The following is a 27,885-nucleotide window of genomic DNA, read 5'->3' as shown; positions in this document are numbered from 1 at the left end:
AGGGTCCGAGGCGTGAGCCTGGTACCAAGCGTAGAAAGCTCGTTGTTCGGTACGCATGTTGTCGGGGTCGTAATAGTGAGCCTCAGGCAAATGGGGTAGAACGGCATGTTGATTGGCTTCCGTATTGAAAAAGTGTGGAAAGTACCCTTTAGCCATTTCTGTCATTCCAAACGTTTTAGGCATTCGGCTCAAAGGCATGGCCAAGTAACTCATCGAATCTTTAAACTGTACTTGTCCCACTTGCATGAAAATGATTTTGGCTCCGTTCAAAGTCACTTTAGGACGTTCGGTGCCTTGTTCCGTATAGTATCTCAAAAGAAACTGTCCATCGTATCCGGAGAAATTGTGAGCCATCACCGTGGCATGACGATGACAATCTCCGTAACGTTCGATGTCCTCTTGGCTCCACGTCTTGTCGATGGGGTCTAAGACCCATTGGGCAAAATCGGCTAACGTGTTCGGTCCCCGCAAGATTTTTTCACGTCCTCCAGGAATCTTGCTGCAGTGAGGGCAATGACTGAAGATAGGTTCTTGAATGCACTTCTCGCACGCTCGATGAGCCACGCAGAAATTAGGAATGTGAATGCCAGTCTCTTGCTTGCATTCGAAATCGAAAAAGATGAAATTGCCTTTCTTCTTGTGACCGTCCTCTTTCTCTGGTGGGGGTTGGTATTTTTGCACGTAGCATTGGTGTTCCAAGTCCACGATGTGATGACAAATGTGACATTTTTTTTTCCTGAACATACGTGTGCCTTGGTACTATTGGTACGTATGCCTTGTCTACACGTAGGGCACAATCTCAAGAGTCGACAAGCACATTTCTGCTGTGAACCTTGCGTCTTCAGATGTTGTTGGTAACAGGTAGGACTGACAAACGTGCGCAAACAAGTCGAACAAGGCACTGGTCCTTCGCTCAGACAGGGTGGAGAGGCCAAACATCCTGGGCATTTCATTCCACAATGCTTGTGTTGCTCTCGATTGTTATAACCATAGTCACATTTCTCACAATAATAACCCTATCCCAGGAATCCAGTGATACTGGTAATGGTATCGAAATGGTCATCGTGATGATAGACATGAATGTATTTTCCGTCCTTAAAATCTTGGCCTCGAAACAACAGAGTTCCACGCATTTCTTGAGGGTGCACTTTCAAGGTGTAGCGTGGAGCTAGGGCATCTTGCAATTTTTGCATCTCAGGAATGCCACAGGGTGTGTCTTTGGACAGTCCGGCTTGTTGTAACAGGAGTTCTGCTTCGTTTCGTTGTTTGGCTCCATCGCATCGTTGAATAGTTTTCCAGGTTCTTTTCCATTCTACCGTGTCGTTCTTGTTGGCATAGGTTCGTCCCACCACGATGGCACGGGCTAAACACATCTGGTCTTGAGGGTTGTTAATTCGGACGAGACTCTTTTTTGGTGTTGCGAAGGTCGTCCACCAATAACATCTTTTTGCATCCAGTTCCTTGAGGAGGAGAGACGTGGGCCATTTTCAGTGTGGCTTTACCATCGGTGATGTCAAACTGGTCATTAGATTGTTGTACGTGTTGAATCTTGTCCATGACTTTGGAAGGGGTTAGTTCTGCGGGTCTGCTAAACTCGATCCAAACAGGGGATTTCAAACCGTCGTGATCTATGGATAGTGTCAAGCGATTGTCTTCTTTGGCTTGACATTGTCGCTTGAGTGCGGTGAGCAAAGAATCCCACATCTCGGTGATAAACCCTTCTGCTTTCTCCAAGGGTACGTCGGACTTGAAATCTTTAAACTTCACCGTGTAGGTGTAAGCCGTGGTTCTAAATTTTCTAGAGGAGCGCTTTTCCGTCTCTCGAATGGAATAGTATTTTTCAGGATTGACTAAGGGTGGTGAACTTGGTTTGGAGGTTTCAAATTCTGGTTCACTCATGTCCTCTTCAAAATCACTGGCATGAATTTGTGCCAAGATTTCAGCCCTGGTACGAGGCGATAGATCACGTTTCTGCCTCTTACTTTCTTCTTCTTTCTTCTCAAATGAATAGGATCGTTTCATCTTGAGTGCAAAACGTCAAATGACTCAAGTTCAAACACCATAGACTAATTTATAGTCATGGCAAACCAGCGTATATAAAAAGGGTGTGTGTCTTGTCCTTTCACTATTCATTTCACTCTCAAGCCGAGCACAACAATGGAAGAGACTACCCAGATGGAACGTTTCGTCAGAGCTTTGCGAGGGGTCATTAGAAAATTCTCTTCAGACCAGCCAACGGACTACTCTCCTTCCTTTCGAGATAAAAGTCAAGATACTTGCTATATCTGTCAGAAGAAAGGGCATTGGTCTTCAGAGTGTCCAGACCGTCAAAAAAGAAAAAAAACAGGGGCTAAAAAAGACAAAAGTCAAGATACCTGTTATTATTGTAAAGAAAAAGGACATTGGTCTCCAGATTGCCCAAAAAAGAAACAAGAGGAGTCAGAAGAAAAGAAGGATTCTTCAGAAGAAGAGAGGGATTCTTCGGAAGAAGAGAGGGATTCTTCAGAGGAAGAAGAGGAAGAAACAAGACAATTCTATTTAAAAGAAGCAAAGAAACAGGAGAAGAAAAGAAGAAGGGAAGAAAATGACGAAAGAACGGTGAAGAAATTCAAAAAACAGAGAGACTAAACAAGGAGAAAGAAGAAGTCAATGAACTTTTAATTAAAGTGTTCTGTTGTGAATTGTGAATTGGATTGTAAAAAATGGATAAAAGAATACATGAATGATATAAGGTAAGTGTCTTTGAGTTTTGATTTTAAAATAAGAAGCTACACTCACGCACTCATACACAGACACGTACTATAAGGGTAAAATGGGTGGGGTTTATTTTTGAGTTATTGGCAAATTGAAATTGTATTTCTTTTCGAGAAATGTAGGTGGCCCTGAAAAGGGCCTTTTTATTTTGGTGTAGGGGTGAGTTTAAGCAATCAACTTTAACTGCCTTAAGCCTTTGCCACGGCCAAGGCCTACTTCTGATGATTGGGTTGAAATCACTAAGGGTGGTACGACAGGCTTAGTCACAGGGTTGGCGTGTTTAGCTCGGGAAGGTCGTATTCTCTTCGGTCGTGATAAAGAAGTCTGATACATTTGTTTCAGACTTCTTAACTCCGCTAAAATGTCCAACAGTACCGTAGCCGTTGATTTTCACCCTCTTGTTTCTTTGCTGCTACTTCTTCTTGCTGTTGTTGCTGTTGTTTTTTTCTTACCTCTTCTTGTTGCTGTTGCTGTTGCTGTAGGAGAAAAGCTTGTTCCACTTCCTTTTGTCGTTGCATAAATTTCTCCAATTCTTCTTTCTGTCTCTGTCTAAAATTCTCCACTTGCGGTAATGAAGAAGGTAACGAAGGTTCCGGAACAAATTCTTGCGAGGTAAGAAAATCCACAAAATCCCAATGTACCTCTTCTGAAAGTAAGTCCGGGTTCCTTTGGGCAGTCTCCCCTGCTGGTGCACCCCAATGGATCGTTTTCTGAGTTTCCGTCATGTTGAATCACTGTCGCATAGATTGACTGCACACAAGCGCTAACGAATCTATATAGACCACGTGACGTCACAGACTGCTCTCTTCGGATTGGATGCGAGCTGACTGAATTTTGTAACGCGTGTTCGGATTGGTGAATGAATTCAATCCGTTTCAATCCTTCCTGTACTATAAATAAGCGCAGTTCACTGCATTGATTCACTTGTTCTCGTCGCTTCAAGATGTGGACCGATGTGCAATCTTCTACGCTTGTGTCTTCCATGATGTTCCGGACGGACATGCTCATGTATGTCCGATCCAAGTGGACCGTTGTCCACAGGACAAACACCAGCCTGTGGATACGTAGGATCTACGTTGAAAGACAAGGATGCCTGAAAAGAGTGCTGATTTACGGACCAACAGTGAGAAGTAGCCTAAGGACAAGAAGAAGACCAATGCGGTACCCTTTTTGTTAATGAATACATTAACATAAACCCAAAGGCCCTTTTCAGGGCCAGCCATATTTCTCGAAAAGAGATAGCCTTTCCATTGCCTACCCTTTTTTTAAATTTAAATTTAAATTTAAATTTAAATTTTAAAAAATTTTTTTAAAAAAAATCCCAAAAGCCCAAACTCTATTCCCCATGTTAATTTCCCCTTGTCGCTAGACAGACCCACACTATAGTTCCATGTTAAATTCCCCTTGTCGCTAGAGTGACCCACGATTTATTCCCATGTTAATTTCCCTTGTCGCTAATCTGACCCACGATTTTTCGCCATGTTAAATTTCCATTGTCGCTAATCTGACCCAGGGGTCTCTGTAATGCTAATTCCCATTGTCGCTAATCTATCCCCATTTACTACTCATGTCTTAGATAATACTCAGCATGAGAACGTACAAGTACTTTACTCAAAATAAAACCAGAAAATGGATTGATATTGTCCAGAATTCATGTGTGTGTACAATAACACTTATGGCACATCAATAAATATGACTGCAGCTAAAGCGAATAATGACCTAAACGGATCCAGATTAGGTATGATTCGATCTATTTAGTTACCTGACGTGTTGCTCACCTAAATTCAAAATTGGCGAATAATATGTTCAGAATATAAATCAATATTTGCAAAGAGTTATCTTTATAACGTCACAAAGGAAAAATTCCAACTCAGGCAAGTAATAGTTGTTTGTTTACAAACTTGAAGCGTTCAAAAGACAGGATTTGAGGAGGGGTGGGGGCTTATATTATGAGCAAGAGCTATCAATCTATGACAGACATGACGACATATACCAACTCTGGAGATTTTGACGAATAAGTAAGCAAAAGGTAAAATAACTGTGTTCCTAAAATTGAAGGAATGTGATGAATTATTTAACAGTTTGGAGCCTGTAGAAAACAGTAGCCAAGAAAAATGGTATAACACTAAGAATTATCAACAAGCAAGAAGACTTTTAACTTTCTAAAAAGTAACGAGTTTTTATAATGTGACCGATCTTGTAAAAACAGTGCTTTGGAAAATGAGCAAGTTTAAACATGCACGTCGTGCGAATTTGAAGAGTTCACTGGACCAGAGGCATAAAGAAACATTTAAAAAAAACAACGCTGTTAAAAAAATTGAATTGATACAATGAAAAGCTTGATTAAGCGACTACGTTGTATTCAAGATCAAGTGATGGTAATAAAAGACACTGAATAATAAACGAAAAGAGACGGCAGTCCAGAACATGAAGTTTAGAGTTTATTCAAATTAAACAACAAGCTAACAAAGAGCTACAACGTTAAAAAGAATATGCTTGTCTACGAGACATTGAACAAAGAAGGTATTTCAGAGACTCAGTCTCGATGAACTATGCAGTTTTGCGGACAAATTATTTGCCACGAACAAGAATAATGTCAAATACTGAGGCTTGGCCAAACAAAATTCATTTACAGTTTTGTGTGCAGGACTTCTGTTATTTCATGTTAAGTGACTGTGATCATTAACTCTGTCATTTAATAGAGTTAAAATGTATATATCCTATGTTCTGCATCTCCCAGTTTTTTGTAGTCTAGTCTTTCTATGATACCCTGTCGTGCATAAAACATCTTCTCTCTATCCTATTTTGGTCTCTAAATGTGCCAGAAAATCAAGCCCAGCTAGACTTTGAAGGAACAAGATCGACGTATCTTGCGAGTTTTGAGTTTCATTTAAGATGGGTTCAATTCCATTACAAAATTCATAGAAGTCTTGACGGTCATATACTTATAGCGAGATTTGTACAGGGTACGTAAGTTACTAATAGCGAGAGGTGTACATGGTAGGTAAGTTGCTTATAGCGAGAGGTGTACAAGGTATATAAGTTACTTAGAGCGAGAGGTGCACAATGTATGTCAGTTGCTTATAGCGAGAGGTGTAAAACGTATATATGTTACTTACAGCGAGAGGTGTACATGGTATGTAAGTTACTTATAGCGAGAGGTGTAAATGGTATGTAAACCGCTCCGGTGGCCAAGTGGTTAGATCATCCGCCTCGGATGCGGGAACTCGTGGGTTCGATCCCCGGCCGAATCATACCAAAGACTTACAAACATGGTACTAACAGCTGCCTCGCTTGGCGCTCAGCAGTAAGAGGTTAGTGTTAGGAGTGGTCGGCCTGGTGTCAGGATAATGTGGCTGGATGGGACATCATGCTACATGTCTGCGGCATGATGCCTCAGTGCTAGACGTCACAATAAACTGCCACACTGCAAACATCGTAGCGATATGACAAAAAATTGTTAAGGCATGTTTAAATAAATCCAAATCCAAATCACACTCAATCCATCTTTACACTTCGTTTATCTCTTTAATTGATATGTTGTACCCGTGAGCTCAATGAATGCCATAAATACGTCATCGATCTGTTGTACTCGTGTGCTCAATGAATGCCATAAATACGTCATCGATCTGTTGTACCCGTGAGCTCAATGAATGCCATAAATACGTCATAGAACTGTTCTAACCGTGAGCGAAAATGCAAAATGTGACATCAGCAGCATTTCTTTTTTCATGACGGCCATTCGAATATATTTTAGAGAATTTATTAATATAAGCATCGTCACAGCACGCTACGTGTATGTTCCTGTGTTGGCAGCGTTACTAGAGTGTTATGTAACAATCGAGGTTTTCACACAATATGACGTAACAGTAGCTGTTATCAACACTTTTCAGAGGCTTTATGTTTGCCGTCGATATGTCGTAGCGTTTTTACAGGTTGTCATCGATATGTCATAGTGGTATTATAGGGCCTTGACACAGTTCTTTGTAAATACATCGATGCAACTAATGATACAATAAATAAGAAAGATACCAGGTTACTAAGTTACTTACATTGTCTAATTTATATCCAAATAATTTACACCTCTGTACGGGCAAACGTTTATTTCAGTATCCACAATTGAATAATAAAGCACAAAAGCTCTTGAGAGCAAATTACAACATATATGGTAACAAGTATACATTGCAACAACAACAAAAAAAAAAAAACATTTTTAACAAATATACATCGGCTTAATCTGATGACTCTAATAGAGTTCGACCCCACTGTAGCTTTCGTGTAGGCTCTTTATCAGTTTAGTTTCGTAACAATTTCCATGTAAACCACATTAAATGAGTTATTATTTACACGATTTAGTGACGCAGTGTACGCCTCCGTCGTCAGATTGAATGCCATCAATGTTTAACCTAATGGTGGTTGTACAACGTCAACGTATTATTTGCAGCCTTAAATAATGCCGCAGCTCCTAAAATCCACAGGAGTTTTGAATTTTTCTAAGGTACGTGACATTTTTCAAATAATTATATGAATAAATAAATAATATAGAATTGACGTAAAGAAATGGTACACCTGTCGGATTGTAGCTTCAGTTAGGTCAGATGTTTACAATACGAGTCTTTTTTTAACGTGATCTACCACATATGTCTGTTTAATTTTAGATATTGTATCTTCAATTTGGTCAGATTCTTCACGTTGTAGATAAACAATCTTTTATTGACGCTATATTTTTTCAGAGTATTACAAATCGTATAATCACAAATTTAAAGAGGCTATTATACTGAATATATGAGAATTTCTTAACAAGTTGCTTCATGTCGTACGCAGACTATGATACAAATAGGAAAATTTTATTTTCATGTATGAAAGTGCAAAAAAAAAACTGTTTGTCTTGAGTATAACCTGCCATTACAAGTAAAACAGATTGTACTAATTGCATTGCAAACTCTGCGTCGTACATAAATTACAAACATTTCGCACTTCGCAGCGTAATCGGATACAATCTTTTCTTACAATGTAAAAATACCATCTTCATCCGACTCAAAATGTGTCTAATTGACATCATAAAAAGATAAAACATTGTCAGTAAAATGGCAAAAAGTTTTTCAATAGCATACTGACACAAATCAACCATATTTGCCTCCCGGAGCAAGGAGATAAATAAACTAACAATGATAATTATAATAAGTGAAATAAAGAATAATTTGAAATGTTGCATCAATTCTAATAATAGTCTTCATAAATACACATATGCAGGACAAGTCAAATTTACATATCGTAGACCGTATTGTTGAGAATGGGCTCAATGAACAGCATGATCTAGTTGCTGGACCACGATCATTATGCCCATTAAACATTAGCTATGTTTGACAATTTTTTCCTTGATGATGTAAATAACGGTCATTTCTGTGTTATGTATATATATATATATATATATATATATATATATATATATATATATATATATATATATATATATTGATATTGTGTGTATTGTTTTCATTATCGTGGTTTGTAAGGGTTATTGAGTTAATATCTTCAATAAATTTTCTTTATGAATCGGTTGTACTCTTAGAACAAGTCGATTTTATAACCATAGAACGTAGATTCGTTCATAAGGTTCCAATGATGAGTTATACTATTATCAAGGTAAACATTACGTAATCTAAATTCAGGACGAGGCTATCATGAATTCTGACTGGTTAACATCTATATCATTTACGTGCTGAAATCATTCTAGAAAGAATATGCGTCTTTCGTTTGTTTCTGAAAATAAGTCCTAACTTTGTATATAATAGATGTTTACTCGAGAATTGGACATTAGTAGTAGCAAACACCAGTCTTGGAAGATATTCAGCTGTATTTAATTGAGAGAATTCATTTATTTAATTCAATCATTCACTTGATTTACAAAGTGATCGAACCATTTCGATTTTGGAAATGGTAGCTATTTCTGGATTACTGTGAATTCATCGAATGACATGTTGGGGTTATATCAGTGTGATTCATTCATTACTATTGAAACATCAGCACATTAGTGGGAATCATTCCGAATACCACTGGAGCTCCTTCGGATTACTCTATAATTTTGGACTTGATAGAACATTTATAACTGTTACGATTTAATTACCATACTGTGAGTTATTTTTACTTGTTCACATTCTGTTTTATGGAAATAAATTATATTTTCAATCTTAACAAACTTACTTGATTTCGCTCTTTTTTGTTATTTATTTTAAGACCATAGAGACGTAAAAGATGTCTCAAAGGTTTAGAACCCAGAAATTTACAACACTACAGGTCCATAAATAAAACTCAACATAATTAGACCATCGTGGGGTCAGCTTGGCTGGATTGGTCAAGATGGTTCGTACTTCTCACTTCAAGTGCAAACGTTGTCTTGGTCGTACCTGGAAATTTAATTCTTGTCATATGTAGCACCTCAAATGTTGACATTCCCTTTGCTATTGGCTGAGTCTCCAAAAACTTATCCTCTTGGAAGTTAGCCGGTGCAGCATTGGTCAATTGCTTAGCTGTGCACCTGCAAAATATGCCCTTTAACATTTTCATAAATTTTTTATTCGTAGCCATGTATATGAAGAAAATAACTGAGGGATTCAAAAGTTCTAGCAGGAGTGAAATATTGCCCATGGTGACATATAGGTTATGGTACTTTCGATACAAGTTGTACTCCTCAACGACAATCGTGACGACGACGTGGATATTTCCGGGAAGGACACATGCTATGAAAACTGTCACAAATGAAACTAGCACGACCATTATCCTACGTTCTTTTCCAGACTTGGCCCAATTTCTGCTGTAAGGAAATGTCATCTGTCTATAGCGCCTATTCTTCCACAGTGCTATCCCAATTTTGGTATTGACGATAACTACCAAAGCCATCGGTAAATATCTGAAGGCAATAACCAGGAAATAATTTATATAGTTATCAAGCAGATCTTTATTGTCTTTGTAGTAATCCGTTTCCTTCATGAAGACCACATTTGCTTGCAAGCTCCGATCACATATATAATCCACTCTAAATGTTAGACAAAACGGTAACAGGAAGAGAAAGGTTGCGGTAGATATAATGACTAAAAGTACCAATATATTTCTTATTGTAAAGTAGACTTTGACTTTCAGAGGAAACGTGACGGCCACCAATTTCTCCGAAGCAATTACCACCATCAGCCAAGAAGATATGCGACTGAAGCTGTTTTTCAGGTAGAATAGAACAGAGAATCCGTAAACGTTGTATTTGTAATAAAAGACCATGTCTGAGCTCTTGATTATGCAGGTGGACTTCCAGATGGCGTTAGTGATGAGATATAGGATGTTCGACACAGCAAGGGTCGCCAGACAGACGGATGTTGAAGTTCGCATTTTGGGTTGTAGGAGAATAGCAATGCTGATAAAGCTGCCAGTCAACCCAAACACATAAATGATCGGGTATATGTCTTCTGTCACCTTATCGCTGAACGTCAGTCGTTGAAGTTCATTGTTGTACAAATTTGTAATATTACTGGATGTAATATCTATTTCACTGACGGGTGTGGAACTCTGTTGACAGCCTGCCATTGTTTTGATCCTAGATATGCATTACATCTGATAACGATTAGTTCGATGTAGTTTCCAGCTGTTCAACCTTATTAAACAATCAGTTCAAATATATTACCAGTAACGAAATATAGATGAAGCGCCCCTTCTCTGGTGTGGAACCATAGGTTGCTCTCACGGGTTCATTCACAGTCCTCTCAACGATAAATATCCATGTGGCTGTCAAACATCTTGAGAGATGCACAAACCTATAAAAAGACATAAATTTGCAATGGTCATTATAAGATAAAATGGTGTGATATCAAGCGCCATACATCCGGGTACCGCTAGTGTGTAAAAATTATTGAAGGCCCGTAGAGAAAAATGTCGAAATACCGTTGCATTATGTAAAGATCGTGAAATAAGTGATTGATAATGAAAGAATAAAAGAAAAAGGCAGAGCATAAACCTGGGATTATACTGATACCGGATTCAAACGCTAGATGAAGTGTGATTATGTAATATGAGGAAGTATGCATTTTCTTTGATTAACAACGAGATTGGAAGTCATAAGTTATGGCAACCATTTATTGGTTTGATGATCGTTTCGTGTTTTATGCTAACAATATAGATGTTATATTAATACAAAAGGCGTCTACACAACTTTTTGATAATTTTACACATGATGTATGTGTCTTTATTTGTACCTGCTTAAGAGTGCTTTGTTAAAATATTTTTACAGTGTATCGGTTGCATATAACCCGTACGATAATAACAAAATATTACGTTGTGTTTGTTTTATAAGGCAGAAACCCTGTCAACCTTGCACCTATCTTACAATAGAAACTCTGACTAGCTGATTAAACAATTGATGCATATAATATATATATATGTGGAAGGTTGGTAGACATGGTGGATTACTACTTGGACGAATAATACGGCTTGGATGAGAAATATGTAATACTGATTTTCATCTGAAGAGTAATCATGTTAACGGGTTATGTTCCCTTCATGTAAAGAGGCTAGAAATCAAAGTAACGTGGTGTTCTCTCCTCCCCCCCACGCACAAACACACATAACGAGGCTAGAAATCTGCAGTAACGTAGTATTCCGATCCCCCTCACAGATATAAAGAAGCCAGAAGTCGGCCATAACCTATTATTTGGACCTCCCATACACACATACAAAGGATAGAAGTCAGCAGTGACCTAGTATTCCGATCTCCCACACACGCACAAAAGGGTAGATGTCTTCAGTGACCTATTATTCCTTTTCTCTCTCTCTCTCTCTCTCTCTCTCTCTCACACACACACACACATACACATACACATACACACGCACACACAGAGGCTTGAAGTCTGCATTAATGTAGTTTTCCCCTCTCCCACACATACATAAGGAGGCTAGAAGTCTACAGCAACGTGGTAATCACTCCCTCCCCTTTCCACACTTTTGTAATTTATCGCCACCTCTACAACCCATTGCAATGTTACAACTCTATGATCGTAAACGAAGTAACAAAAAGAGAAAACAAATAAGTTTTGTAAAATTCAAGAAATAATTTATTTCGCTCGAATAAAAAGTGAAATTTTGAAAAGAACTGATAGAGTATTCGAAATGAATTCCAGTGATGTTCTGAATGAATTCCAATCTTGACGGTGCTTCTGTACCATTGGACTTAAATTAACTAATGTGCCAACAGTTTGATGTAACACTATGACATAATCTAAAATGTCCTCGAATGAATTCACAATAATTTCCAAAATAGTCATTTAATCCTACTGTCAATGAGCACTTTAATCCCAATGAATAATTTAAACAAACCCTCTCAAATATGAACTGTAACAAAACATAAATTTACTCCACTAAGACTGATCTTAAGATATGGATGAGTAATTCTGAAGTAAAGAACATTTATGTAAAAAGACAGAATAACAGAGCCAGAATGATGATTAGTTTCCTGTCAAAGTTGTTACCATCTTCTTCTAGAACATTCTTAATTGTTGTTTTTTTTTTATAAAAAAAAAACTTTGAACTCATCAATTATAAACATGTTTACCTTCAAAAAGTAATGATCTTAAAATATAATCTACAATCGTAGAGAAATAGTTGCTAAGTAATATGTTATTTATAAAAAAAAAAGACATTCGTCAGATAGGCATAACTCCTACTCTCAATTACGGACAAATTTAAATCACAATATGAATTATATTTACATAACATATAAACATGGACAAACGCCAACACAAAATACAAATTGAATATACATATCAATACATATACGCATATATTTATCTCACACCGCTGTATCTCTTCGAAGGAAACGGACATAGATTCTGTAACCATATCACACAGTTTCAAAAGTCAGCATTGAATAGTGTACTACTTTCTTAAAAGGTTATACAGTAACTCGAGACGCAAAACAGATTCCCAGATGAGGGTAAACTCTCCAGAATTTTCGAGAACAGCGTAGAAGTATTTACGTGTAAAGGCACGTAGTCCCAGTCAGCCTCGATTTCACTATTATCAATCACACATTAATAATGGATTTAAAAAAGAAGTTGTTTACTTGATTCTCAATCAAGGTCAGGAACTAGGTCATTAAAAGCTAGAAAGTTTAGTGTTAACAATTAAACAGTCAGATTAAACAAATATCTGGAAAATATAAAATTCCTAGTAAACAAAATTACATTACTTTGACAAGTAATGAAATTAAAAATATTTATTAAAAAAAACTATTCGCAATTAAATTAAATTAAATATAAATTAAATCAAATATACGCAACACTTACTTCCATAAAGAAAAGGGAAAATTTGTTTGATAAAGCTTTCTTTTAACCATAGAATAAATTATATGAGGTCAAAAAGAACTCTTATAAATTATATAAACTGTACATGAAATAATACATTTCTATACACCGAAAAGTGCATCTGCTATTAAATTATCTTTTCCCTTGATGTGCCTGTTGTCAATATCATATTCCTGTAACAACAAAACACACCTTAGTAGTCTTTTTTCTTCCTTTTGCCGATGAAAGTAAGGGAGTTGTTACAACTAAACACAATAATCGAAGAAGGAGCTGAACTGATGTAAACTTTATAATGTTGTAACGTCAATATCAAAGCCAAACATTCCTTCTCTATCCTTGAATAATTTCTTTCAGTCTTATTTAATTTCTGAGAAAAATAGCACACTGGATGATCAACACTATTTTCGTCTTCTTGAATCAATACTTCTCTAACCCCAACATTACTTGCATCTACAGATAATTTAAATGATTGGCTGATATTTGGAGCTGTAAGAACTGGCACGCTTTTAAGTAATGCTTTTAACTTGTCAAAAGCCTCCTGATATTTTTCAGTCCAAAGAAACTTGTTTTTCTTGCTCGATAAATTTGTCAGAGGTTCAGCAATTATAAAAAATTGAAACAAAATGTCCGATAGTATCCATCCATACCTAAAAATAGCTTCAGTTGACTTTTATTAACAGACACATAGAATTCAGAGATAGCCTATAGGTTTAACTTGTCGATGTCCCACAATATGTCCTAGAAAAGTTACACTAGCACGGCAGAACTCACTTTTGGATAAATTAATTGTTGAACTTGCATCTGTGAGTCTGTCAATGAATTTCCAAATTCTTGCTAAATGTTCTTTCCATGTGTCGTTTTTGATAATGACATCATCGATGTAAGCATCAACATTGTCTAGATCAGAGGCAACCATATTCATGAGTCGTTGAAATGTACTTGGCGACCCTTTCATCCCAAACGGCATTACTTTATACTGGTAAAGTCCATCTGGAGTAACGAATGCCGAAATTTCGTTTGCTCTTTCCACTAGTGGAATTTGCCAAAATCCTTTCAGAGGGTCAAATTTGGTAACATACCTGGCGTTTCCGATCCTATCAATAAAGTCATCGATTCTTGGTAACCTGTTTTGTCACCCTATTCAGCTTCCTATAATCAGTACACATACGGAAAGTTTTATCTGGTTTTAGAACAAGAATGCATGGTGACCTCCAGTCACTTATACCTGGCTCTATAAAATCTTTCTTCAGCAAATACTGAACTTCATTTTTTAAGTATTCGTGTTTGAGAGGGTTCATCCTGTACGGATGTTGTTACACAGGTATGGAATTTACAATTTCAATGTCATGGAAAATTCTGTTCGTTCTTGTAGGAACATCTGGAAATAAGTGCTCATATTGAAATAATAAATGTTTAAGTTCATTTGTTTCTTGCTCTTGCAAATGTGAAAGTTTCTAGTCCAGATCTTTCATAATGTCTGAATTTCGAAGATTGGTCACTCCAATATCAGTAGAATCCGATGATATTCCTTCACTTAAATCTTCACTGAGTGGGACAGGCACAACTAAATTAATATCATGTTTAACCAGGCTATCTCTTCAATATACGGATACTATTAATATGTATTTATATCCCAGGAGCACTAATGTCATAATTTAGCTCATTCATTTTCTTCTTAACTTTGTAAGGGCCGTAATATCTAATCTGAAGAAAACTGTGAAGAATGAGCAAGAGAGACAACTCTATTATCAGACTCAAAATTTCTCTCCAATGTAGTTCTGTCAAACCGTAATTTCACTGTTGACTTGAATTGCTGAATGCCAAATCAAGCATAATTAGTTGGAAAGTTCCAGACGTAAAATTTGACCCTTGATCCTATTGGAAAGATTTGGGAAAGCCAAATTGAGTATAAAAGTAACTTTAAGTTTTTGTTATTGTTTTAGTTTTCATATTCCTCAAAGGAATTGCCTCTGGAAACCTTGTTGACGCACACATAATCGTCAACAAGTATTGGTTACCTGACTTTGTCTTAGGTAAGGGACCAACACAATCTACCATAATTCTACTAAATGGTTCGTCAAAGGCAGGAATAGGTTGTAGATGAACCTTAGGTATCTTCTGATTGTGCTTTCCTAGCATTTGACAAGTATGATAAGATCTACAGCAATTACCAACAAAACTTTTGATTTTTGGCCAAAAAGGTGAGGCAAGATCTTGTAATAAGTCTTATTAATCCCTTAATGACCAGCCAAAGGTGTTTCATGGTCCAGACTAAGTATTTCCCGTCTGTAAGATTTTGGAAATACAATTTGATAGTTCACTGACCACTCGTCACCAGCAGGTACCTCAGGAGGTCTCTATTTTCTCAAAAGAATTCCATTTGTAATGAAATAACAGACATGAACTTCAGTGGCTTCAGTTTAACTAATGGCCCTTTGAAACAAACAGGAGATCTCAGGATCTTTTTCCTGTTCGAAGACAAGTGATTGTCGTTTGTCACCCTGATTAGAATAAAGAGAATGAGTCGTTAAAAGAGGATCACTGTGATCAATACATTCTGACTGATCCATACATGTAGTGAAAGTGACCTCATCAAAAGCCTGACTATCATATGTGTCACCTAAAGGAATACTTTCTTTATCAACATCATCATTCTCAAGAGCTTTCTTTGCCACAGCTCTGGTAACTGCACAAACAGGTAATATATCAGAGAATTCTTTTTCAATTTGATCGACTATCTGATGCAAGCAAGGCTTGTCAGTTACAAGTGGATTAACCACAACCTTGTCTCCAGCTATGTCGTTGCCTAGTAACAAATGAATGCCCTCAACGGGTTAATCATATACTGTGCCGACTGTCACGGTTCCTGAGACTAAGACTGATGAAAAATGTACACAATAGAGAGGAACATTAACAAAGTCACACTCTACTCCCTGAACAAGAACAATCTCATAAGAAGATGACTTCTTAGAGAAAGGCAATGTACCTAACAAATAAAGACTCTGAGAAGCTCATGTGTCCCTTAAAATTTTAATAGGGATAGGATTGGCCGAATCACCCAAGAGTAATATAGAACCCTTCGACTTGAATGGTTCATAATTCTCCATAACAAAATCAGACGGGTTTATTAGACCCAATAAATGTATTGCTTTCAAAACATGGCCGTGAGCTTGACCTCTTAGAAATAAAGAGCATTTTGAATAGGTCTGTCTTGATTCAGATGCCTATATTTCAAATTTTAGCAATCAGTAATAACGTTTTCTTCTCACGATAGGTACACATAGAAAGATACAATGATCTTTGGTTAAGCTTATCTGAAGCTTTATTTTTAGAAGATGTACCAGTTTGAGATTCAGAAGTAATACAATTTGTTTGAGACTTTCATAATCTTGTTCAACTTCCTTGGCTAAGAACCACCTATCAAATAGCAGCTCTTTTTTTTTCGAGCAAATTCGAGTTTGTTCAGCTTTATTTTAATAGTTTTAAATTTTTGACGAAAAGCTTCAGGGACTAACTCATAACCATCTAAGATGCATTCCTTAACCACGTCATAGTTACCACTCTGGTGAACTGACAGTAAATTGTAAATATTACTAGCTATACCAGTGAGTACATGTAATAAAAGGGTCCAATGCTTCCTTGGACATTTCAAATTTTCAGCAACTTTTTTTTTTGGGGGGGGGCACTATCCTTCTGAAAGGGGTGGGGGCACTATCTTAATATTCTTTGCAACATAAAAACTTAAATTTGTATTTGAAGTGGGAATGTGCTTTTCACTTGCCAGCTCCGTTTCTTTTATTCTAAATTGATATTCCCTCTCTTCCTCTTTCTTCCTTATCTAATTGCATTTGCATTTGTTTTTCTTGTAGCTGCATTCGTCTTTCTTTCTCTCTTTCTTCCACTTGTAAATGCATTTGTTTTTCTTTCTCTCTCTCCTCATTCTCAAATTGTAACTGCATTTGTTTTCCTTCTTTTTGTAATAACATTTGTTTTGTCTCATTTTCCAATTTCATGTGTTCTTTCTCTTTCCCCAATTGCAACTCCAACTGCATTTATTTTTCTTCTTTATCTTTCTGAAGTTTCAGCTTCCTCAACTCCATTTCCATCTTGTATTTTAATTCTAATTCCTTTACTTTTATATCACAGTCTGATCAGACTTACTGATCGAAGCCAAAGCACATTTATCCAAAATATTCTTATCTACTGTTATATATATTTTGATTTAATCATATCTGATTTAATATATATTTATTTCAAATTAATTATTTGTTTGTCAAGTTTTTAAAATAAATTCATTACATGCAATTGTAATGTAAATTTATTCACTGGAGATGATACTTTTCCAAAAAATAGTTTGACCGTGACTTCGTTTTAGTTAACACCAGGTGTTGAACTGGATCTTAAGCTTGATTCAAAATTAGTAGCAGTCTCGTAAATAAGTTCTATTTATATTTTAAAATGATTGGTTGTTTTCAAGGTCGTGATGGGACTACGTGATTAAGAAGTAAACAATATTTTAAATTTTATTTCTTAGAGTAAAATGATTGATTTTTGTCAGGGTCATGTTAGGCGTAAGTGATATAAACACTATCATGTTACCCATTCCTTTTTCGATTTCGCAACTTGGGGATTTTCGAAACTGCGTTTTAGAGTACGATATCACCTTGGTTTTAGCGAAATAATCTCAGTTGGGCTTCTTTCTTTACACTGGAAGGTGTTGTGTCGTTTGGAGGTATTTCAAATTATTTGGATTCAAAAGGATCAATTTCTTTTGAAAATACATGTGCTCATATGAGATTCTTGAACAAAAAAAAATATTCAGATTTCCAAACCCGGAGTGAAATTTCTTGTTTCTACAAGGAACTGTAGACTTCAACACTATATGTTACATCATTAGATCATACGTCATCGTCTTCCAGCTTGGATTCATCGTCGGTACTCGAGCTTGAAATTATTAGAACATTATATTTTTAGGACTTCTAAAATTTTACTCGTGGACTATTCTTGGATTATTTTTGGATTTGATTCTTAAAACCGTAAGTTCATATTTTCATTTTCATTTTCACAGAATTTTTTCAGGGAAATAATTTTTTTCTTCTTCAAAGCATGTTGTTTTCACTCTTTGTTGTGTTACTGTTTATTCGAGCGTAAACACATAATACTACCAAGTACTGGAACACTGACTACTTTCTCTATAGACGAAGGTTATACAGTAACTTGAGACGCAAAACAGATTCCTGGGTGAGGGTCTATTCTCCGGAATTTTCGAGAACAGCGTAGAAGTAATTAAATATAAAGGCACATAGTCCCAGTCAGCCTCGATTTCACTATTATCACTCATACATTAAGAATGGATTTAAAAAAAGAAGTTGTTTACTTGATTCTTAATCAAGGTCAGGAACTAGGTCATCTAAAGATAAAAAGTTCGGTGTTTACGATTAAACAGTCAGGTCAAACTAATATCGGGAAAAAATAAAATTCCTAGTAAACAAAATTACATTACTTTGACATGTAATGAAATTAAAAATAAAAAGATTTTAAAACTTATAAACAAATTAAATCAAATATAAATTAAATCAAATATACGTATCTCCAGTGATTGGAAAGCAAATACAAGGCACTTATATAAATGCTTCTCCTATTTAAAAAAAACAAACGATATACTAGAATTATTTATACAATTGTCACAGAGAAGTGGTCAGGTACTTTCAGTCATCCTTATGTGTAAAAGAATGATGGTAAGTAACGTAGCTACGGTAAATTGGGCGTGGCAAGTGGTAAAATACGTTTAAGGTATGGACAAAACAGGAATTCAATAACTTGTGTGCAAAAAAAGCCTCGAAATGCTCAATGAATCCTTGATTGCATAAAATATTTGAACTATGTAATGGCAAGTCCGAGAAAGAATATCAGCCATATCCTGCCCCAAATAAGACCATTTTAGGGCATAAAAATTTGCATCTTATTGTTTTGTGGCAATTTGTGTTTTTTTATATATAGTGTAATGAAACTAGGATATGTGCTATTTGTATTTGTGTATCCGTTTATAGATTTGCTAGAGTTTAGTGATTATTTCTTGATTATGGATAGCTTGTAGTTTAGAAAATTTGTATCAAACCGAGTAATAAGCAAAGTTTTAGGATAATAATAATAATATACAGAATTCACGAGACTTTTTATTAACATAGATTAGTTTGTAAAATGGATTTCATAATCTCTCAAAATAAGGCGCAGTGAGTATTTAATGTTCTGAAAAAGCAATCAGAATCGAGCGTTAGGTCCTTACAGCGGCGTTACAGTATATTACCATTAACACCCACTCTATATGTGTGTGTGATTTGGATTTTTAACGTAGCTTTTAAAACCTTTTTAGTATGTCGTTACGATGTCTGAAGTGTGGCAGTTTATAGTGATGTCTAGCACTGGGGCATCATGCCGCAGACATATATCATGATGTCCCACCCAGTCACATTGTCCTGACGCGAAGCCAACAAGTCCTAACACTAACCTCTTAATGCAGAGCGCCTATCGAACCCGCGACCTCCCTCATCCGAGGCGGATTCTCTAGCTACTAGGTCACCGGTACGGAGGGGGATTACCGCCATAATTATATACATGTATTTTCTAATCTTCATTGATGATCCATTGTAAATGGCTGGTTGCAAGTGCTACTTTCATAATTCTATCAATGTATATTGTATTCTTCATTGATGCAGATTGTACGTGGCAGTTTGAAGGTGCTACTTTCCTTCTGCATTTTGTCAATGGCTGCTTGCAAGTGCTACATTCATAATTCTAGGCATGAATTTTCTGTTCTTCATTGATGCAGTCTGTAAATGGCTGCTTGAAAGTGCCAAGATCTACTTTCCTTCTGCGTCCTTGTATCTTGCAATTTGCCAACTACAGAATTGATTCTGAATTTGTCGTATGGCAAATGCTATGTCAGTTATTACAAGTTTTAACATTCCATTAATAAACTTGCTATATCACAAGTTACACAAATTGCACCTTCCAAAATCATGACTATAATGTAGCATCAAGCACGTTGCAAGTTAGAATCAAGGAAGTTAGGATAAAATAATGCCTCATTATGACAACAGATGGCGCTGTGACACGTTAATTTCTTATAACAAGCAGTTATACATGTACCACTTCACGGCATGTTTGGGCGTCTTTTTTAAAATATCATTTGAATTAAATTACAGCAGCTGATGTCTCAGAGTATTAACATTCAGAAGAGAGGTGGCCTGAGAGTAGCACAAAATAAATTAAATGTATCAAATTGCATACAATTAGATGTATTTACACATATTATATTTCCGCTGACCCTTCCCACCCCATTTTATTTGAACATTTTGTCTGTTTAATTTACCGCTGCCGCACGGTGGCAGACTAGGGTAGCCGCTTACAAGCAAGATTTAAGGCCCTAATTTATTTATATATTCTCATTCACAATATTATCAGTTTACAGCATATTTATTATTTTAGAGTGCAGTGCAAATTCTGTTTTTTTTTTTTTTTTTTTTTTTTTTTTGTTGCAGTAAAGACCTCATAAGGTTTGACCATACTTTCATTTCTTTATTCGAGAGAGAGAGAGAGAGAGAGAGAATACATTATAGAGATGAGGATTCTGTTTATTCTCTGAAACCTATATAACAAGAAGTAAGGTAAATAGTCAAATTATACAGAATTTTTATATACGTATGGCATGGATGATTATGCAATAGCCAGCAAGTATTGTCACTAGTTGACTGTGACAAGTATGTCATATCTCCAATTTCATTTTAAATCTCCAATTCCAATACAACAGCAAGAGGCAAATGACTTGAAACAAGGACATCACATACAAAGCATATATGCTACAAAAATATGAACTTATTTCATTATATAAGAAAAGAAATTCTAAGAGTATGAAATATATTTTCTATATGTAAAGATAAAGAACATGCACTTACAATTATGAGATGCTTTACTTCCACACATATCAAACTGGAAACTACATTTTTTTAATTCTTCAAAAACCGTATTCATCCATATAGGAAGCGATATTTATAGTACAGAGAAGATGACTGATTGTATGGTACCTCACTGATAAAACATCATTGTCCTTTGGTAGCAATTATACAAATATAATATATTGAATATAAATAGCATTGCTACCGCTACCAGTAACCAGTTCAATTTGTATTATTACTGCTACAGTACAGTACTAAAAGTGCTTGATACATATGAAATGAAATTAAAGTAGCAGTTAAAAAGTTTATTACAAATTTTTACATGTATCTTCTACAGATGTACTTGTTTTCTGTTAGAAGAATAAGACACACACACCCCACATAATTTTCTAAAAACCTTGTAAAGTTTTTAAGGCTAGTCACATCTCAGGCTGTTGTAGCATCCATCACCCCCACCACCCCACATAAACATCTTCATTTGTCTGTGATTTTATCATTATTTTATCCTGTTTAAACTAATATTGTCATGACACAAAAAATATCAGCACAAAACAACTATTGTTAGATGAATTAGTCTGAAACAAAAATTATCATACAGGTAGGCAATTATAAGGAACAAATACCTGGATTGTCTTGTTACATTGTTCGTATAGATTTATTTGCCAATCCCTTTTTGTTTTTCACTTTCACATGAATAACACATGAATGAAGACAAGCTTTTCACACAGTCTGGCTTTTGGATTGGACATACACTCATCATTGCAAATTCTGAGGAATTAAAACTGTAAATTCTTGATTGGCCAAAACACATTACCTTTTGTATACCACATACATTTGTAAATTGTGACTCAAGAACAGTCAGGATATATTCCCTAGTGTCTGTGTCAAGATTTAATCCCCAAAAACATTCCATTACTGGATCTGTATTCAATATATATATATATATATATATATATATATATATATATATATATATATATATATATATATATATATATATATATATATATATATATATATATATATTACTGTACAACAATGCTCACTTTTTAATTTATTTTGTGGGCATTAAAAATAAGTTGTTTGCACTTGCTTTGAGCAAAAAACCATGAAAAGGATTATATTATATTTGCTAATTTGTTATTTCTGATACTTTGACCTTCACAAAAATATTATACTTATGAACCTGAGATGAAATTGTAAATTTGGCCTCTTATCCCTAATGTATGTGCATTAAAACAATGGATACGGTAAATTCCATAATTTAAATGCCTTAATCACTCAGTAGAGAGAAAGAGAGAGATTCATAAGTAAGTTAATTTCTTCACAGAATAATAGAAACCACTAGCCAATTTCTGACTGCAGTTGTAAGATATCTGAGAAGAAAGGAACAGCTACTTTATAAGTATGCAAGACATTTTAATGGGAGTTATAGGCCCCCAAGTACTATTCCTCAGAGGAGACACAAGACTGGGTTTTAGAAATTAAAGACACACAAGTACCAGGTTGTTACTTTGTTAAAAATGGGATCATTATGGGAAAATGGAGACACCTGATGTACCTGCTGGTGATGAGTGGTCAGTGAGCAATCAAATAGTTCCTAAGTCATATAGACAGGAACTACATAGTCTAGCGCATAAAACTCCTTAAGCTGGTCAATAAGACTAATCACAAGATCCTGAATCATTTTTATTTGCCTAAAATTAAAAGTGATGTTTATAAGTACCATAGATCTTGTTACACTTGTCAAATGGTAGGAAAACCCACTCAGAAGATATCTAAGGCACATCTGCAACCTATTCCTGCATTTGACCATTTGACAAGCCATTTAACAGAAGAATGGTAGACTGTCGGTTCCTTACCTAATACCAAGTCAAGCAACCAATACTTGTTGACCATAATGTGTGTGTCTTCAAGATTTCCATAGTCTATTCCTTTGAAGAATATTAAAGCAAAACTGTTCTAAAAGTTCAGGGCAATGTTTTTAACACTTGTTCGCGTCCCCAAATCTGTCCAGCAAATTTTATGCTTGATTATTTCCAACAACTTATGCATGAATTAGACATCCAACAGTTTAATTTTTCTATCTGTCACCCTGAAAGTAATGGGGCTTGCTCAAGACTGTCCGAAAAAACTCTCACCTTCCCAGGATACATGTATACCATTATATCGAATCAAACTTTCAAAAGTACAGTGATCAGTAAAATCCTGCTATGTATAATTATCGAGTATGATCAGGAGAGATTTCCCCCCCCCCATATTGGTATTTATCACCAAATGAAATACCCTGACTACCCTGAAACAACAAAAGACTGTCCGAAAACACCATCAATTACCCAGGATACATGTATGCAATTAAATAGAATAAAAGCAAATAAAAAGACAGTGATATGTAAAATTCTACCCTGTATCATTATCGAGTAAGATCAATAGAGTTTATTCTTTTGTTGATACTTACAATTACAATGACTTAACGAAATGTGCAGTTTTGGTGCATTCTCTCTCTCTCTCTTTCTCTCTCTCTCTTTCTTTGATCATAGTTCACTAAACTACATTCATATTGCAAAAAGCAACACAATTAACAAGTCAGAATCATGTGTTTTTTCATATTTCAAAAATTCTTAAAAGCTTTATTTTAAATCTTTAATGTGACAAAGAGCAGCTAAATAATTACCGGTAGAACACAAGGGTGCCATATTTATATTTTTAAAATTCTTGACCCAATTTGTTAATTTTAATTGGTTTGATAATGGTAAGAATTACAATAGATAAAAGTAAAATTTCCTCTAACATAATTTGTCTGATTATTTCCACTTTTAGAGACAAACGTTTTAAAGGATGTAAACCAGTTTTAAAGCTGGTTTTTTGGTTGTTTTTAATTATTTATAACTACATTCAAATGTTGAGTTTCTGTACATTAACAATGCAAATTAAGTATTGGAAAACAATTGTACACTAAATCTCACCTTTCTAATCGCAAGTAAACATTTTTATCATAATACGATCATGATTTTCCACAGTTTGATTATTTCGGTTTTTGCGGCAAAATATGTTCCAAAATGAAGATCGTGATAAGAATAAGAACACCTTTAAGGAATGCTTAATTATTTTAATGTCATTTTACCTTAATTTATTTTATGTGCAATTGATGTTGCTCTGAAATATTTTATTTTCGCGGGAGCTTATGTACAAGAGTATCACAGGAAAAGATAGACGTCTGTGAGGTGCGTCAAAATGGGTGACTTACAATAAAATCCTTACGACCAGGGTTCGTCTGATGTTGTTGTTGTTGTGGGGTTTAACGCCATTTTTCAGCACACGATAGGCTATAAATGGCGGTCAGTATTAATGGTGGAGGAAGAACCCGGGAAACCCCGGGAAGAACCACCGACCCACGAGAAGCTACTGGTAAGCTTTCTCACATACCCACATTGGCCGAATCCGAGACTCGAACCCACGCAGACAGAGGTGACATGGCAGTGATCCGTAACGGAGAGCGCTTTAGACCACTCGGCCACTCGGGGCAACTGGTTCGTCTGATGAAAGCTCGTTAAGAAGAATACGAGGGAATATATCATTGTCATTTCTGATCCTTACTAAAATAACTAATGTTTCCAAAGTAATGAGAGATATCACTAAGAAGTAGATTTTTTAAACGGTGAAGGTAAATACTTAAATGCGTCAAAAATGGGGCTGAAAAAGTTGGACCATCCTGCTGTACTGTATGCGTTTTTGTTTTCGTAAGGTGCTATAAATCACTTAAATCTTCGAGAAAGCATATGGTTTTAGAGACGATTAAAACTTTGTTGCTAACGTATACCTTAAAACGGGACTGAAAGAGTTATCGGCACAAAATGAATGTCGTAAAGCTCCGTGGGGAGCACTCGTTATTCATGGAAAAAATGTAAACATTTAGAGCGCCGTCTCTTGTCTTAATGCCATGCTAATCTCTAATATGCAATTATGACAACAGATGGCGACACGAGATGGACAACAAAGACAATACTGATAAAGCTTAGTATTTACATTGTTTCAAGACCAAATCTGTATGGAAACAGCAGTTGGAATGATGTAATTGTAAAGTTTATAAACAGAAGATACAAAACTTGTAATAATTGACATAGCGTTTGTCATACGACAAACTACAGAATCAATTCAGTAGATGGCATATTGCAAGATACAATGACGCAGAAGGAAAGTAGATCGAAAAACTTGCAAGCAACCATTTACAGCTTGGATCAATGAAAATTAGAAAATTCATGACTAGAATTATGAATGTAGCACTTGCAAGCTGTCATTTACAATAATGCAGAAGGAAAGTAGCACTTGCAAACTGCCACGTCCAATTTGCATCAATGAAAATACAATATACATTGATAGAATTATGAAAGTAGCACTTGCAAGCAGCCATTTACAATAATGCGTCAAGGAAGATTAGGAAATACACGCATATAATTATGGCGGCAATCTCCATACACCGGTGCGGTCCCCCACTCTATATAATCTATATAATTTAAAAACTAGGCCTTTATGCCATTTAGAATTACACGTTGCTGTCAGTTAGAGAGGTTGTCCAGTTTAATATTTTGCCTCTAACACCGGCTCTATGTAAATTAAAAGCTAGTCCATTATGCCATCTAGAACTACGTATTGCTGTCAGAGAGGTTGTCCAGTTTAATGTATTGCCCATAATACGGCTATGTATAATTTAATGACTAGTCCTGATGCCATTTAGAACTACACATTGCTGTCAGAGAGGATGTCCAGTTTAATATATTGTCCCTAACACGGGCTCTATATAATTTAATGACTAGTCCTTTATACCATTCTCTAGCAAAGGCTTTTACGTCAGGAAAAGTTGCTCATATTCCGTGACTTCAAAAGTACGATAAGACGTACCTTACAAATGTAGTAGTAGGTTAACAGTAATGTTTTCGGGTATAAAAACAGATTGGAAATATTAGTAATAAAATGTGAGTTAATTAGGAATTCTAAATTGGTTTCAATAATGGAAAAGGTAAATTTTCATTAGTTTTGCCATGACGATCGGTCTATATCCATGTATGACACTCTTAATGCCTTTTTTGTTGACAGTTGTATAACCAGTTACCTTCCAAATATTGAGATATTTACCTGGCAGAAGTGATTTTTCAAGAAGAAAAAAAGAAAGTGTATGTGCCAGTTCATATGTAGTTGGGACTAATTAGGTTCGGTCTTGATGACTTGTTAGTATCTAAAAACTGAGTACAGTCTTTTTTTCACACCTTCGGTTGTAAAAGAAATGTGTCAGCCTGTTCTCATTATCATTCTGTGTTAGATAAGTCAGAATTACGCCTATAAATCACTGATCATAGATATTTCTATTTTGCGGGGGTTGTTTTTAATGGATTTTTTCAAATCCAAATTGTCCATTTTATTTTATTGTTTATAAGATATTTTCTGGAAGTCTAAATGAAGATTGCTTGAATTGTTCTGGGTTCGAGATACAGATTTCAATGAATATATTTTATCATAACGATATGCGATTATGTTTCATCAGGCATTTGCTATTATTTACATCAATTCACACTGATAACGCTTCGACCTTTTATCGTAATATGTGTTCCTTTCCCTGTAGAAAGCTTTCCATGTTCACGGGATTTTTGTAACCAGTGGATTTTCAACGTAAAACGCTATAGTGAAAAGTGATTGAGAGTCGGAAGCAATTTGCAGTGTAGGGTGCAAAGGACAATTTTTATGTTGCATACACCTGCCTGATTTAAAGATTTAAAATTCATTTAAAAAAATAAAACACACGCGTGAATCAAAATGGTCCATATTTTCGGATAGGTATAATAAAGCCAAACATAAGAATATCATTCACTTGACCTGACAGATCAGTGGAAATTCAAACAAATAAAAGTTGATGCACCTCATCCACAAATGTATACATGCATTTTTCATGTCCGAAGGTCATTTTTGAGAGCACTTGATGCTCACAGTGCAAACACAAGCCCTTTCCCTGCGTGAAACGTTTGAAAACATTGTTTACATTATAGCTTGATACAATTCAAAGTAGTTGTCATCCAGTCAGTTTTTTTTAGATGTTCTACTTGCCTTGAACCAACATGTCTATTGAAATAAGCGCTTAGCTTTGCTTCCTATCCGACTATTGGTATTTCACTGGCCACATCTGTGCAGTGACTACATGGGGTGTACGTGCCTCACATCAAATTCTAGAACAACACAAGCTGGAAAGACCAAATTCACAAACATATCCATATCTTCAATGATTAAACAATAATAGCTCAAACAGTGTCACCACAACCTTAATTTAAGAAATTTGTCAGGGGCCAAATTACGAAACTGTCCCCTGCCACATTAAAAAAAAATTGCCAAACACATATTTAGACATTATCTAGTAAGATGGTATGAAGGAAATTATATTTTATTCAAAAATAATAATGTTATTACTCCTTTAGAAAAGTGACCACCTTGCGGCAAAAACTGTTTCATTGTGTATAATGTGCGCTAAGACTGCCTTCTAAATAATAAACAAAATTGTGTGTGACGGAAGATATTCTCTGTCTTTTCATTTGCCGTTATAATCAGGAAAATGCCAAGCTTTCATGACAATGGTGACACATTCTTTACGAACCTATACCCTGCCACCGTAACAGTGCTGTCAGCCGTACAGTGATAGTGCGCGTTTCAGAGAGCGTGTCAGGCAATGAATACTTTCTTTTGTATCGAAAGAAGTTCACGTGCTCTTACAAAATTTAATTTTATAAATATTTACGTGTGTTAGGTCACTGATAATGTTAGGTATAGAAAAACCACATGTTGTTTATTAT

At 35.6% G+C, this 27,885-nt stretch overlaps 1 protein-coding gene across 1 annotated transcript; it reads right to left on the bottom strand.

Moving 5' to 3' along the window:
- Positions 1-9,075: 9,075 nt before the first annotated feature.
- On the bottom strand, positions 9,076-10,329 carry LOC149770175 (neuromedin-K receptor-like). The gene has a single exon (XM_089949285.1). It carries the CDS (start codon positions 10,327-10,329, stop codon positions 9,076-9,078), a length of 1,254 nt encoding a protein of 417 aa, XP_089805411.1.
- Positions 10,330-27,885: the final 17,556 nt, after the last annotated feature.

The sequence above is a fragment of the Sinohyriopsis cumingii genome, unplaced genomic scaffold, assembly GCF_028554795.1.
Source record: "Sinohyriopsis cumingii isolate HCF-2022 unplaced genomic scaffold, ASM2855479v2 utg002552l, whole genome shotgun sequence".
NCBI lineage: Eukaryota > Metazoa > Mollusca > Bivalvia > Unionida > Unionidae > Sinohyriopsis > Sinohyriopsis cumingii.
Note: the sequence above shows the minus strand (reverse complement) of the source record. Positions and strands in the feature narration are given on the sequence as shown.